General features: G+C 37.5%; 1 protein-coding gene across 12 annotated transcripts in view; it reads right to left on the bottom strand.

The window, feature by feature from the left end:
• Positions 1–151: 151 nt before the first annotated feature.
• The window catches only part of LOC124118873 (proline-serine-threonine phosphatase-interacting protein 1-like), a 69,216-nt gene continuing 55,475 nt past the window's right edge, over positions 152–13,892 (bottom strand). For 2 of the 12 annotated variants that reach the window (XM_048395351.1, XM_048395352.1), the window contains 2 exons: positions 8,804–8,901; positions 152–4,050 (listed from right to left, as the gene is read on the bottom strand). In XM_048395351.1, coding sequence (XP_048251308.1) covers positions 3,919–4,050; positions 8,804–8,901 — 230 coding nt within the window. In that variant the 3' untranslated portion in view covers positions 152–3,918. Of the gene's footprint in view, positions 4,051–8,787; positions 8,902–9,352; positions 9,411–13,892 lie in introns of those variants that run through there. The other 10 variants (XM_048395353.1, XM_048395357.1, XM_048395355.1 and 7 more) reach the window with 6 other exon arrangements.

Genomic DNA, 13,892 nt, shown 5'->3' with positions numbered 1-13,892 from the left:
ACAGTGGTCCTAATGTAGGTGTCCCTTTACTTGTTTGGAGTGGTATACCATCAAGGAAAGTTGGTTCAGAATATGGGCCGACCCCGTTTTTTATGCATTGGATTTTGGTCTTAATAACCCCGCTCTATGCCAGTACAATACAGACATTATATAACATTATGATAAGCTTTATTAAATATAAGCAGTGACTCCATGTACTGTATTTGGTAGACCAGCAAATACCATTCCCGCAGCAGATGGGATATAAGATTCCAATATAATTCTGGACAACAATATATTATACAATCAACCATCTCTCTTGCATAGATATGTACATCTTAAAACTCTGCCATATCACAAAATAGAAAAAAACAAGCTAATAAGTATAACATCTCCAGGTTCATGTACAGAACAATTGCACAAAAATATTACATATCTTAAAATATATGCATTTTTATATATTACACCTCTTTTGAGAATACTCATTCTCCAATATAGACATGCAAGACTTACCCTGTGCAATGTGCATTATTTATAACCGCGAGTTGGCCTAGCTACTATCGTTTCATCACGGAGCATCAGCTTGATGTGGGAGGGAAGACCGAGGTGATGCCGGTCTTAAGACACTTACCACATTGGTGAAACCCACAAGCATGGTATGGTGCTGACAAACCAAGACACATATTAAGACTGTTACACATGAAGATTTCGTCCTAGTGGGAACTTTTGCAGCCCCACCCAATCTATATATTTAACAATTACCAAATGCAAAAAGCTGATATGGATCATATCTTGTGTGAGTCTTGAACACTGAGAGATAAATAAATGGGTTGTTAACAATTCTCATATCTTTTATGGATCGAGAGCAATATATATTGATGCAACATCAGAGTTGGGAAACACTTTCTCACAGTGTAGGGATAGATTTTTCTTTTTAGATCTTAATCCGAAGTAGCAAACAGTTCTGACAAAATATTCAAAAGAAAATTGAAACTTACAATTTGACAAATTGAAACAATTATTTCATCTACCATTATCGATCAGAACGGTCAGGGATTTAAGAGCACGCTTTTTAAACATCTCAGGATTGTAGCAGAATGTCCAATACACGCACTGATATACAAAAGTCGAAGAGACTACAGTTCTGATTCCCATACTCAAATGGACTTACCAAGAAGGAACCAGCAAGGTGAAGCACCACACAATGAATAAAACATTGTTCAAATATTCCACATAAATTTGAATTCAAAATTACCGGTAACAAATATTTCAATTAGCTTGGAAAAGAACATAACTTATAAAAGCTATAAACAACTCACACTGCATTAACATAATGCACAACAAAGATGATACACAAGGTTACAGAATAGTTTTGAACTTCATTTGTCTAAAATTACACACTTCACATGAAATACCTAGGACAGATTAATGGGGTAAGAATTGCAAGAATACTAAAAAAAACATGTACATTTACCCTGTAGAGAATGTGAGCAAGCTTTGTATTGTGCTGAGAGGCTTGTGTGGTGGAATCTGTCTAAACGGGCCTTGTGTGGTGGGATCTGTCTAAACGGGCCTTGTGTGGTGGGATCTGTCTAAACGGGCCTTGCGCAGTGGAATCTGTCTAAACAGGCCTTGTACAGTGGGATCTGTCTAAACATGCCTTGTGTAGCGGAATCTGTCTAAACAGGCCTTGTGTAGTGGAATCTGTCTAAACAGGCCTTGTGTAGTGGATTCTTTCTAAACAGGCCTTGTGTAGTGGAATCTGTCTAAACAGGCCTTGTGTAGTGGAATCTGTCTAAACAGGCCTTGTGTAGTGGAATCTGTCTAAACAGGCCTTGTGTAGTGGAATCTGTCTAAACAGGCCTTGTGTAGGATCGAAAGTTAATCTGGTACAGGGATCAAGATCAGATTAGTTGAAGATGAACCAAAATAGTTTTTTCAGACCATAAATTTCGTTTCATGTTAACAGTGATCCGGTTTAGTCAGTGTCCAGTTTTGACAGATTCCAGTGTATAGAGAAAGATAGAGACACCTGGTGTTACATGTACAGTTGACGTTCATGTTGTACACAAACATATATACTTCCCACCACAACTACAAGCTATAAACAGAGCACTAAGACATACTTTAGCAATATTGCAGCTATGATATTTTTGACCCATGAAGAACAGGGTTAGGACTGATCTTCAGCAACCCAGGTGACTAACAGAGTCAGGTGGTCAGGCTTGCTGACTTGGTTGATGCATGAAATCTTATCCCAATTGCATGCATAGATTGATGCTCATGATGTCAACCATTGGATTGTCTGGGCCAGACTCGAGTATTTACAGCCTACCATCACATAGCTGAAATATTGCTCAGTGGAGTGCTAAGAAGCAAACAAACTATAAGACCTTAACATGTAAATAAAACAGTATGGGTCAGAAGAACCAGTGGTTGATAGCATGAGCAGTGTTCCATCGGGGTAATATGACAAACTCTGCCAAATCATAGAAGCTGTCCACAATTTTGTTGCTCAAAGAGAACGAAGTCGGCATTATGGAGGGAAGCTGGGATTTTGTTTGAGAAAACAGATTTTTTTCAAACATACAAGTTTTTTAGGAAAGAAGAAGTCAGAAAATTTGAAACCTAAGGATAAAAAAATTCAGCACATATGGGAACAGATTTAAAAGTAATATAAATTCCAGCTCTCTCCCGCAATAAAAATGGTCCATCCTTTATGACAAGCTGGTGACCACACTCGCCCCTGGGCCCGCCATACACAGGAGTGAGAACCTTCCGCGAATCCGTGAATTTAAGTGACCACAAATTTGTTAAAATCTCATGGCTTCCCCCTAAACACCCCCAAATTATGGACCACTTTCCATTGCAAAGAAGTTTCAGCTGAAAAGCAAGATATCCATTCTCATCCTTGCATACAAACACCATATACTGGGACACCGCAGTTCCCAATTTCATGACAGAGAGAAAATGTTTTTTGAAGAGCAGTGTATCTGTAAGTAAAACCCAGCATTGCCAAGTGTATTTGTTTGTCTTCAGCCCCTCTTGGCCAGAACCCGAAGATGCAGTGACCATCTTGCACTGTCACTTTTAGCAGTAGCCCAACAGCAGGAATACCATGTGAGGGGCTTCCGATGTTGTAACAACTTGAGGAATTAAACTTCGGTCTACAGCACAATAGATAAAAGGCTAGACCATGTATTTTTGCAGCAAATTAAAGCATTAGCATTTCAGATATTATTCCAAAATTATTTGTTGATAGCAATAATCTTTTTTAGTGTTTCCTCAGGTTGTAGGGATTGGTCGTATTTTGGAACTGACATTTTATATATACTGATGGACATGAATAAGGGAGCACTTAGTTTTAGACACAGTAAAATGATATGCTGTCATGTGTTCCCAGCCTGGTCTACCAAATACATGCTGGAAACAATGCACACAAACACATCTCAACATGTGTTGAATTTGTATGCCGCTATTTCAAATGTACTGACAGTAAAGCTGATTTCCCTGTATTTTTTTCATTGTTCCGTTTATGGAAAGGAAAACAATTGGTTGACAGCCAACAAATTAAAACAATAGGTAGTCATACAATAGACTAAACCAAATGGTTGACAGAGAATAGACTGAACAATTGGTTGACATACAATAGACTAAAACAGTTGATTGACAGACAATAGACTAAACCAAATGCTTGACAGACATTGGACTGAACAATTGGTTGACATACAATAGACTAAAACAGTTGATTGACAGACAATAGACTAAACCAAATGCTTGACAGACATTGGACTGAACAATTGGTTGACAGACATTAGATTAAAACAATTGGGGTGACAGACATCGGACTGAACAATTGGTTGACAGACATTAGACTAAAACAATTGGGGTGACAGACTTGTTCATTTTAGGACAATAAATATCTTCTTTGTTCTTGTGTTATAGCTCTACACAGCTGCTGGGAATTATACCACACTTGTTAGACTCGTCGAGACGAACTTGTAATCCATTGGTCATGCGTCGTATGAAGTGGACTTTCTGTCCAACCTCCACCGTCAGTTCAAAAGGCGTCTAAACAGACACAACATGTTGGTATTTATCAAGTAATAGTAAGTGTTATCACTACAATAAATACGGTACGATAATTAAGCAAATGAGGTCATCTAGCAAAAACTACTTTTAATATTAAATATATATTTTATAGAATGTTTTTATTTACGATACAGCATCCTACTCAGGTAATAAAGTGGCTTTCTACAACAATTACGGTAGAGAAAAAGGATAAATGACTGTTTTCGTGTTGTCTTGCACCACCGTCAGCAGTATTCCAGCTATATCATGCTAACCTACAAATAATCAATTCTGGACAAACAATGCTGCCAACAAACAATTCACACTCTGAATACAATCTCACAGCCTGCAGCCTCTGTTTTATGTCAAGTCAGCAATATTCCAGCCATATGTTTCCACACATCAATCATCTCAGTCAACAGTCCTGGCAGAGAACCAGTGGTTGATGATATGAACAGGGATCCGCTATTACCATCAGTCAGATCATACATTGTAACCACCCATTCCTCATTCTCCTCTACCTTTAAGACAAGCAGCAGACACCAGGTGTCTATTTTCCCACAGACATAACATATCAGTTCATTTTCATAAACACATTTCATATCGAGAATACAATTTCAAATTATACAAAATAGCAATGTTTCTTTCAGACACAAATTATATTTAAATTCCAAGAACCAAAGTGAGTATTTTGTAAATGAATCAGAATTAACACCCATGTTTAGTGGAAGTAATAATATATTTTGTTAGGCATTTGCAGTGATACAGAAGTTTATTTAGTGCGCTTAATGCATGTGAACTGTGGTTGTCTGACCTCTGCAAGGTGTATAGTGTGTGGAGACGGGATGTTAGGTGTTACAGAATTACATAGAGAAGAGACAAGCTATAGAGCGACTTCATCTAGGCCAAGCAACACTCAGGGCTCAAAGTTGACTATTCTCACGGAGCCAACATAAATTCTAAGAGAGAAGCCATTTTCTTAAAAGCCAGCACCAAGACAACAAAGTCGCTTCCTGTTTTGGCCATGACTGGCAGCTGAAACACATTTTTTTGTTGCTCATATCAGGACTAAATGGAATTGTTTAGTTTATGTTTCATTCGCTAAACAATCCATTTCGTCTTGTCTTTTTCTGGATGTGAGGAACAAAACATTGTGTTTCAGCTGTCAATCATCGCAAAAACAAGAAGTGAGAATTAAACATGTTACTTCAATGATGGCTGGGTGATGGAAGACTGTGGTTACTAGAGTCTCCGGTTCGAGGCCTCCGCATCATTGGATGAACCAGTTCATCAATTACAGTGCCAAAATGATAATGGGGTGTTAAACATTTGTGCACTTTCGTTCCAATACACACTTGTTCATAATCAGATTGCAAATCATTTTACTACAAGATATGGTGCCACAACGTATATATTTATATCCGCCATTTGCTAAATGGTACGAGATGTATTGCCGCAAAATCAAGACACGTGGCCATAGGTTGCTACTTTGAGCCCTTTTCCATTGTTCCGACGCCTGTTTGCCAGTTGATATAATGCTTTGTCCTCCGCAGGAGGTTACCATGAAACTTGACATCCTCATCCACTCATCAAAGGTCAGAAATTAGAAATTAATAGTAAATACCATAAATTAGAATTTAATAGTAATTACCAGAAATTAGATTTTAAAAGTAAATACAAGAAATTAGAATTCAATAGTAATACAGGAAATTAGAATTTAAAAGTAATTACCAGAAATTAGATTTTAAAACCAAATACCATAATTAGAATTCAATAGTAAATACAAGAAATTAGAATTTAATAGTAAAAGACAGAGGTTAGAATTTAATAATTACCAATTCATATCATTAGTGTCATAATAAACATGATAAAAAACATTTCCATAATGATAAGAAATTAAGAGTCCATTGTCCACCTCCGCCCATATCACAAGCATATGTGTTTAGGATAATAATCACATAGTGGTGACACCTGGTGTTTAGGAATCATTATCACATAGTGGTGACACCAGGTGTTTAGGAATCATAATCACATAGTGATGACACCAGGTGTTTAGGAATCATTATCACATAGTGGTGACACCAGGTGTTTAGGAATCATTATCACATAGTGGTGACACCAGGTGTTTAGGAATCATTATCACATAGTGGTGACACCAGGTGTTTAGGAATCATTATCACATAGTGGTGACACCAGGTGTTTCGGAATCATTATCACATAGTGGTGACACCAGGTGTTTATGAATCATAATCACATAGTGGTGACACCAGGTGTTTCGGAATCATTATCACATAGTGGTGACACCAGGTGTTTAGGAATCATTATCACATAGTGGTGACACCAGGTGTTTAGGAATCATAATCACCTAGTGGTGACACCAGGTGTTTATGAATCATTAACACATAGTGGTGACACCAGGTGTTTATGAATCATTATCAAATAGTGATGACACCAGGTGTTCGTGAAAAGGTGAGCGTATACTGCCTCGACCGCTGCCACCAGTCAAAACATGCACGGGTACCTAATGAAACAGCTTCTCCAAGGGGATATCTATTTCTCTAATATAACTAACTGAGGGAAAGGGGCTTTAATGCTTAGTCTTACATCACTGCATTGACGGCAATATCAAAATACTTCAGTGTTCAGAAAATAAAGAGTTCAAATAACCAAAACAAATTTGAACAAAACATTTTTCCAAATTTGCCTGCCAAGGACACTTGGTTTGATATCCCAGATTAATCCCTCTGATTTTTAATGAAAAAGGCACTAAATCAACAATATGGCTAAACCAACACAGCATACATTATCAGCTGAACATTTAAGAATGTGAGTGAGTGAGTGAGTATGGTTTTGCACCGCTTTTAGCAATATTCCAGCAATATCACGGCGGGGGACACCAGAAATGGGCTTCACACATTGTACCCATGTCGGGAATTGAACCCGGGTCTACAGTGTGATGAGCGAACGCTTTAACCACAAGGCTACCCGACCACCCCTGACCATTTAAGAAGAATACAAGACCGAGCTTGACAATGGTGTAAACAAGCTTGCACTGTCTGATAATGACAAAAAGTTATAAAAGTCAAGAAATTGAGATCAGTTCATTCTCTCAAAAGAAAACAAAATTGTGCCAGCATCCTGCTTCGGTGAAATTTGTACTGTTTAACGAAGAATAAAACATTTGGTCAGTTAGTGTATAATATAAGCTGCAGTTATCGTGCCCAGATTAAATTAGAATCTTTGTAAAAAACAAACATTTAAGTCAATTATAACCTATTTAAAATGGAATTCAAATAGTAAAATGTGTTAGAACAATTAAACAGCTCTTGCATACAGAGGGAGCTATACTCCCTGCACCTTGTCACGAGTGTCCGAGTGATATAAGACCCACTACACCACATCAATTAGTACAAGTAAACATACTTAGGTTAAGATGGTAAGTAAGATTATAATAATATACCACCATACAATTAGATTATCGAAATAGTATGTCTCAAATTCCTACCTTTTTTTCAATGAACTTTTTACACACACTCCCATCCACATAAAATATTGATGAATACGATTCTAGGGCAACTGTCCATCTGTATTCTGCCCCTCTGCGCACTGCCCGTGCTCACTGACCCCAGACAAAGCCTCTTGATAACACATGACAAGTATCTAGCAGACCTTCAGTTTAACACAGATGTTTAGGGGTTTAGCGATCTATCCACCAGGATATTTTTAATTTTCTATTTATATATTTGATTTTGATGATATGTCAACTGATTCTATCATAAAAATGAATTGACTTCAACATATTTTGTGTTTATGAAGGTAGAAATGTAAGAGTGGTGGGCAATTAAATTAAAATTAATTAATTAATTAAAAAGAAAATTAAGTCAATTTTTATAAATAAATATGACAACTCCACATCAGTTACACACGAAAAACTAAACGTAGCACAAGCCATGCCCATTCTCTTATAAGCCAACAGTAGTTGGGGGGGGGGGGGGGGGGGGGGAGGAGAGAGTGAAAGGCATTTGTCACCACTTGCCCCTTTCTTTCCGTAACCTGCAAGAAGACTCGTCCCCCTATCGATGAATGTTATGTGCGAAATACGACAAACCAATCAGAATGCGTGTATGATTTCAAGTTCTTCATCAAAGAATCCCTCAGAAAGAATTTTTGATTTTACATGTGTCTTGCATCTAAAAATATACCCAGGACACGTTAAATGTGTTCAATCATACTGTATAATTCCGCATGTCCCGATGTGCTTTAAATTGCATCTGAAATATATATAATATATGGGGAAATATATGTGAACCATTACACAACGAGTTGACAATTGTTTTAGGTATGCCCGTTTGCGCCAAGACGGAACCCGGTCGCAAAAATGGCCATGAGAAGGGCACGAGTCGCTATTCGGCTTGTCCCGGAATAACACGAGTTAGTCACGAATGAGTGAAAGGGTTATGGGAACATAGACGCTTAGTAGAAGTCATATAGTCCTTGGCACCGCTTGCAATTTGTTTACAACCAGTTATTACTTCTTGGTGGGAGGAATTAGCAGAACAAAATAATACTGAGACTTGTCCTGTGTTACATTATTGAGAGGTCATTTCCTGGGGAGGCAGTTTTCCTAAAGGGGGCAGTTTTCTGAGGGGAAAGTATCTGGTGCAGTTGCCCTAACACTGATTGAAATGGATCCTAACTCTTGTAATGCATTTATTTGTACAGTAAACTACTGACATTCTGGACAATTAACTACCTGTGCCGTGTAGGGTCTTGAGATAATAAGTATTTTGTCAGAAGAGGCTACGGTGAGAGCATCAGGAGAACGCAGTGTGGCATACAGGTCCTCTTGATCTACAGAGACACAGAGGGAGAAGAAGATAGACAGGCAGAAATGAGAGTTATCTCCCTTTGTCTTTCATTCTCTGAGCATTTTGGTCCAATGCAATGTGATGCCTGCTTCAAAATAACCTTTTATAAAAATAAATAAATCATGTCACCTAACTAATTCCATTTTGATGCAAAACGTGAAAATGTGTCTGTGTGTTCAATATTTTATTTGAACCTTTAATATTAATTATCAAAATAGCTCTCTGATTAAGGATATTTCTTTTGCCAGATCAGAGGGAAAAAAAAACATTGATGGTTCTTGTAATCGGAAATAATAATGAAAACTAAGGACACATTCTTAAAAAAATGCCCAGATGTAAGAATGAAGGACACATTCAAATCTGAATCACGGTAAAGGGAGACAACTCTGTCAAAACAGCACAACAAACAGTCTATGGAAGAGGCGTCAGTTTACCACATTCGCTGGTTATAGTAAAACGTGCTGTGATCTGTCATCATATTTTCACCAGCTTCTAGGGATAGAGAAAAGAGATGCATCTTACTGGCTCTACCAAGACGGACACTACTCGGAGCACATAAGAGACGAGGAGACAAAGTTTAAATGTCTACCCTGACAGTGCGGGCAACCCATGGCAGTTACACCTCCAACAAAAACAAACTTTATAACTGGGCATGTCTTACGACAATTATGTTCATTTCGTTCTTTCAAGGTTCAAGAGAAATTTTTCATTCGTCGGATTCTTTTGAATAATTTCACTGAGAATGTATTTTTTGAAAACACCATTTTTTAATTTCAAGTAGTTTGAGAGAGCTACTCTTATCTGATTACACTGATTACAAACAGATTAGCTAAAGCTCCACAAAACGATATTCCAAAAATTCTTTTTCTCAATTTGTTAAAATATTGGTTCAGTACCGTGACAACAGGAATATTTCACTTCCTCAAGAACCAATGAGTTTACAATGCATACTCCTCCTATTTGAACTACTTATATATCTCCACGTAACATGTATTCGAGCCTCACCTACTTTCGAGCACCTAAACAATGCGTAACCATGCGCTTAATGACGTAATCAAGACGCTTCAAAGCTCACTGAACACATCAAAGTGGTCGCCACTTGTCGCTAAAGTTATGTCACGAATGAAGCTACATGAGCTAAAATATTCACTAAGTCAAGAAAACCTACCTCAAATCTTTCTTTTTCACTAACACACATTTAAATCAAACTTGATCAGCAATATTCCACCCATATGAACGCGGTCTGTAATAATTAAGTATGGACCAGACAATCCAGTGATTGATGTCATGAGCATCAATCCACGCAATTGGGATATACGGTGACATGCATCAATCAAGTCAGCAGGCCTGACCACCCGACCCCGTTAATCGGCTCTTACGGCAAGCATGGGTTGCTGAAGACCTATTCTACCCCGGATCTTCACAGGTCTAAAAAAAAGCAACAGAATCTAGAGTGTCTGGTGGTCACAAGGTACGTGTGGACAATGCAGGAAGATATCAGTGATGAGCATCTCTTCCAGCATAAGCCCAGAAATATGACAGCACCGGAACCAATCATCACACATTGTGCCCATTTGGGGAATCAAACTCAGATCTTTGGCCTGATGAACAACAGCTGAACCACTGTGCTACCCCTTCCCCTTCTTGACGAGGTGAGAGCCTTCCTAACTCAGACATGTTTCCTGCTGCCATCACAATTCAGGGTAGACATCTAATTCTTGAGCACACATTACCTTCTTAACATTTAGGAGCCTGATCGTCTTCACAACAGATCATTTTGTAAATTTCGTTTAAAACAAAAAAATTCATCATTAATAATTACAGGTAAATTAAAGATATTTATTCCCTGAAACTCTCAGAAATCACAAAATTGTCCAAGAAGGTGATGATCGAAGGACATTCAGGCCTCTTTTTTTCTATTGTCACTTTAAACAAACATACAAAAAGAAATTAGGAAAAAAGAAGACATTTAATCATTTTTTTTAAAACTGACTCTTCTATCCAATGAGTTGCTGTTCCAGGAATGTGTACACTATGTCATTTAATCATTTTTAGTTATTTGATGAAAAAAATACAATTAAATCTTTTCCCTAATCATATTAAATCCCTTGTATGATTCAGAATCGTAAGCATATGTTTATAAATTACTATAAAATAGTGATGATACCATGAGACCGGTTCATTCCATCACAAAGACATGCAAAGGCAAGTCAAGTGTTCAACAACTCCTCCAGAGTCCACACTGAAAACCCCGATAGGCAAACTGGAAATTGTTGGACTGTTTTGCCAAACATTTGTGGATATTTTTGAGTAATTGTTAATTTTAAATACTGACCACCTATACTGTATTTTGCGCAAAATGTTTTGTAAATGAACAAATAAAAATAAAAGGCCTTACTAAGACAGAACATGGAGCTACTTGTATCATTCCTAATCAATAGTCAAAAGTTCATATTAACTGGGAAAATAGGAGACTTCAATCAAATGAAATAAAGCAAGATTTAGACAGGAAATAATTAATTCATGAAACAAATAATGAATTCACATTAGCAATACATATTCAAATGCAAGATCATGAATCAAGACAACAATTCCCAGCATGCATCACAGATGTTTCTATACTGAACAAAATAAGTTTGGGATCATGAATATTTGTTTTGGATATTTTTATGAAATTGTGTGCTAATTCTAAAACTACTAAAAATATCCAAAAAATATTCCTGATTTTGTTCAGTATATATGCACACGAGAAAGCATAACAAGGCCATCAAGAAAGACTGTAGTTCAAAACATGCATGGAATATCTGGTAGTCTGTTGGATGTTGGATGTTACAGTATTCCAGCTATATGACGGCAGCCTGTGAATAATCAAGTTTTATACAGTCAAATCTCGTTAATCTGACACTTGTTAATCCGACAATTGGCTTTATCCGACACTAAAGGTGGGAACCGATTAAATCAGTACTATTTAGACCCGTTAATCTGACAGTCTCACCCTCCGACCAATGAAATGACAAACAGGAAGTCGAGATTAGCCAATAAGAAAGCAGCTTTCTTAAGCATTGCGGCACTAGTTTCAAAACTGGCGACTTCCATTCCAGACTATGCTTTTAAAAGTAATTTGAATCGGTCATATAGCCCGAAACAGTAGTTTTTCTGTTTAGCTTTAGAGGTATCATGATTAGAAAACACATTCCACCAACAATGTAACTTTACAATATGAATATTTCTTTATCCTTTTTTATGACGTGTTTGTATCGTTATCTATTGTGCAGTTGTCCGATTTTCAATCTCGAATGTTCATGCTACTTAATTTCATTTATCCGACCTACTTCTTAACCCGACATAACCATATGCAACCAGCCATGTTGGATTAACGGGACTTGACTGTACCACTTTTAGCAATATTCCAGCAATATCCCGGACACCAGAAATAGGCTTCACACATTGTACCCATGAGGGGACACAAGACGAAGCCAATCACCTGTAGCATCAAGCAGACATAGAGGCATTCTTTAAAGAGGAAAAACACATGATACTAAAGCAAATCAATGGAAGATATGATGAGTTCAAATTCACACCAGGACAGCCAGGGGGTGTTGTCCAGAACTACCCCACCCACCTTTCACTGATGTGAGTATAGGAAGATGCACCATTTCCTGCCTACACACATATACTCATAGACCGAGCACATCCTCCACCTCTTGCCCATGAAGAAATACGAAATCCACTTAAAATAATACATATTACTCCACTTTCTAGAGGTTTATAATTTTCCAGAAAAAAACACCAAAATTTGTGTTCTCATATGATCATTAAACTGAAGTGATTTGGGTTACCATGGTTACACTTGAAGGAATTTTGATGTCACAGAACGAAATAGTGAGGATTTAAAGGATGTTTCATCATCTGCATTGAGAGTATTCAGTTTTGTCTGACATATTTCTTATATCTAAATAATTCAATGGAAAAAGAAGGCAGGTCATTCCATGGTTTCTATGTGTTCTTAATAACTACTACACCAAACTCATACTTTAGAACAAAGGCACACAAACACATTTTGCTTTTATTTGGGTTGTGCGAAATATTCTCTGCATGAATTAAACAAAGTGTGTTGGGGTGACATAAGGCAATGTACAGTATTGCCAAAGGACCCTTCAGCCCACTTCAAAACACACCCATCCTAAATAAATAGGTGACATCCACGAAGTATCGATGAAGACAGGAAATGTCATCTCAGTGCAAGCGGGGAACAGCAGTGATATACTGTAAATCTTGAAATTAACGCGAGCGTGACTTAAATGCGAAAAATGCGAGTGGTCTTAGCTCGCATTAATGAACTTCACATTTATGCCTCCAAAGTGACTATCAACAACAAGACGGCCTCACTGCACACTTTGGATAGCGGAAATACCAACTTGAATATAAACACAAACATGGTTTATTGAGCAGCCGTTGTAACAAGTACATGACAATGTCATTCAAAGAATGGGGATTACACATTAGGGATCTGGTGAGTTATCACTGCTGGGGTCAAGCTCCAGCTCCAGCTCTATCGCTGCCGTGCAAACAAGTAGGCTAGGACAACATGGTCACCATCTGACAAGATGGTCAGAAAGTCTACTGATGCCTACCCACCATTGCAGATGAGTAAGACAAATATATAGCAACTACTTTCTAATGTTATGGTTTCCGAGCTCGACCAACTAGAGCCAAAAGCCACAAGCAGAAAATGAAATAAAAAATAATGTTGATATATTCCATGACCCAACCTCGTAACCTAGCAGATGACTAGTGATCAGATTGGTGTTTTTATTGTTCCTGCACATAGCAACGCTTTTTGAATAATCTTTGAATAATGCCAAATAAATGAATACAATACAAGCATGCTAAGATATACAAGTTCATTCTTATTTTCATTTTGACATACCCAGGTTAATTGGTTAGCAAAATATCCGTAAAACGTAACATTAA

This window comes from Haliotis rufescens, unplaced genomic scaffold (genome assembly GCF_023055435.1).
Source record: "Haliotis rufescens isolate VD_foot unplaced genomic scaffold, xgHalRufe1.0.p SCAF_14, whole genome shotgun sequence".
Taxonomy (NCBI): Eukaryota; Metazoa; Mollusca; class Gastropoda; order Lepetellida; family Haliotidae; genus Haliotis; species Haliotis rufescens.
This window is presented reverse-complemented; position numbering and strand designations above follow the sequence as displayed.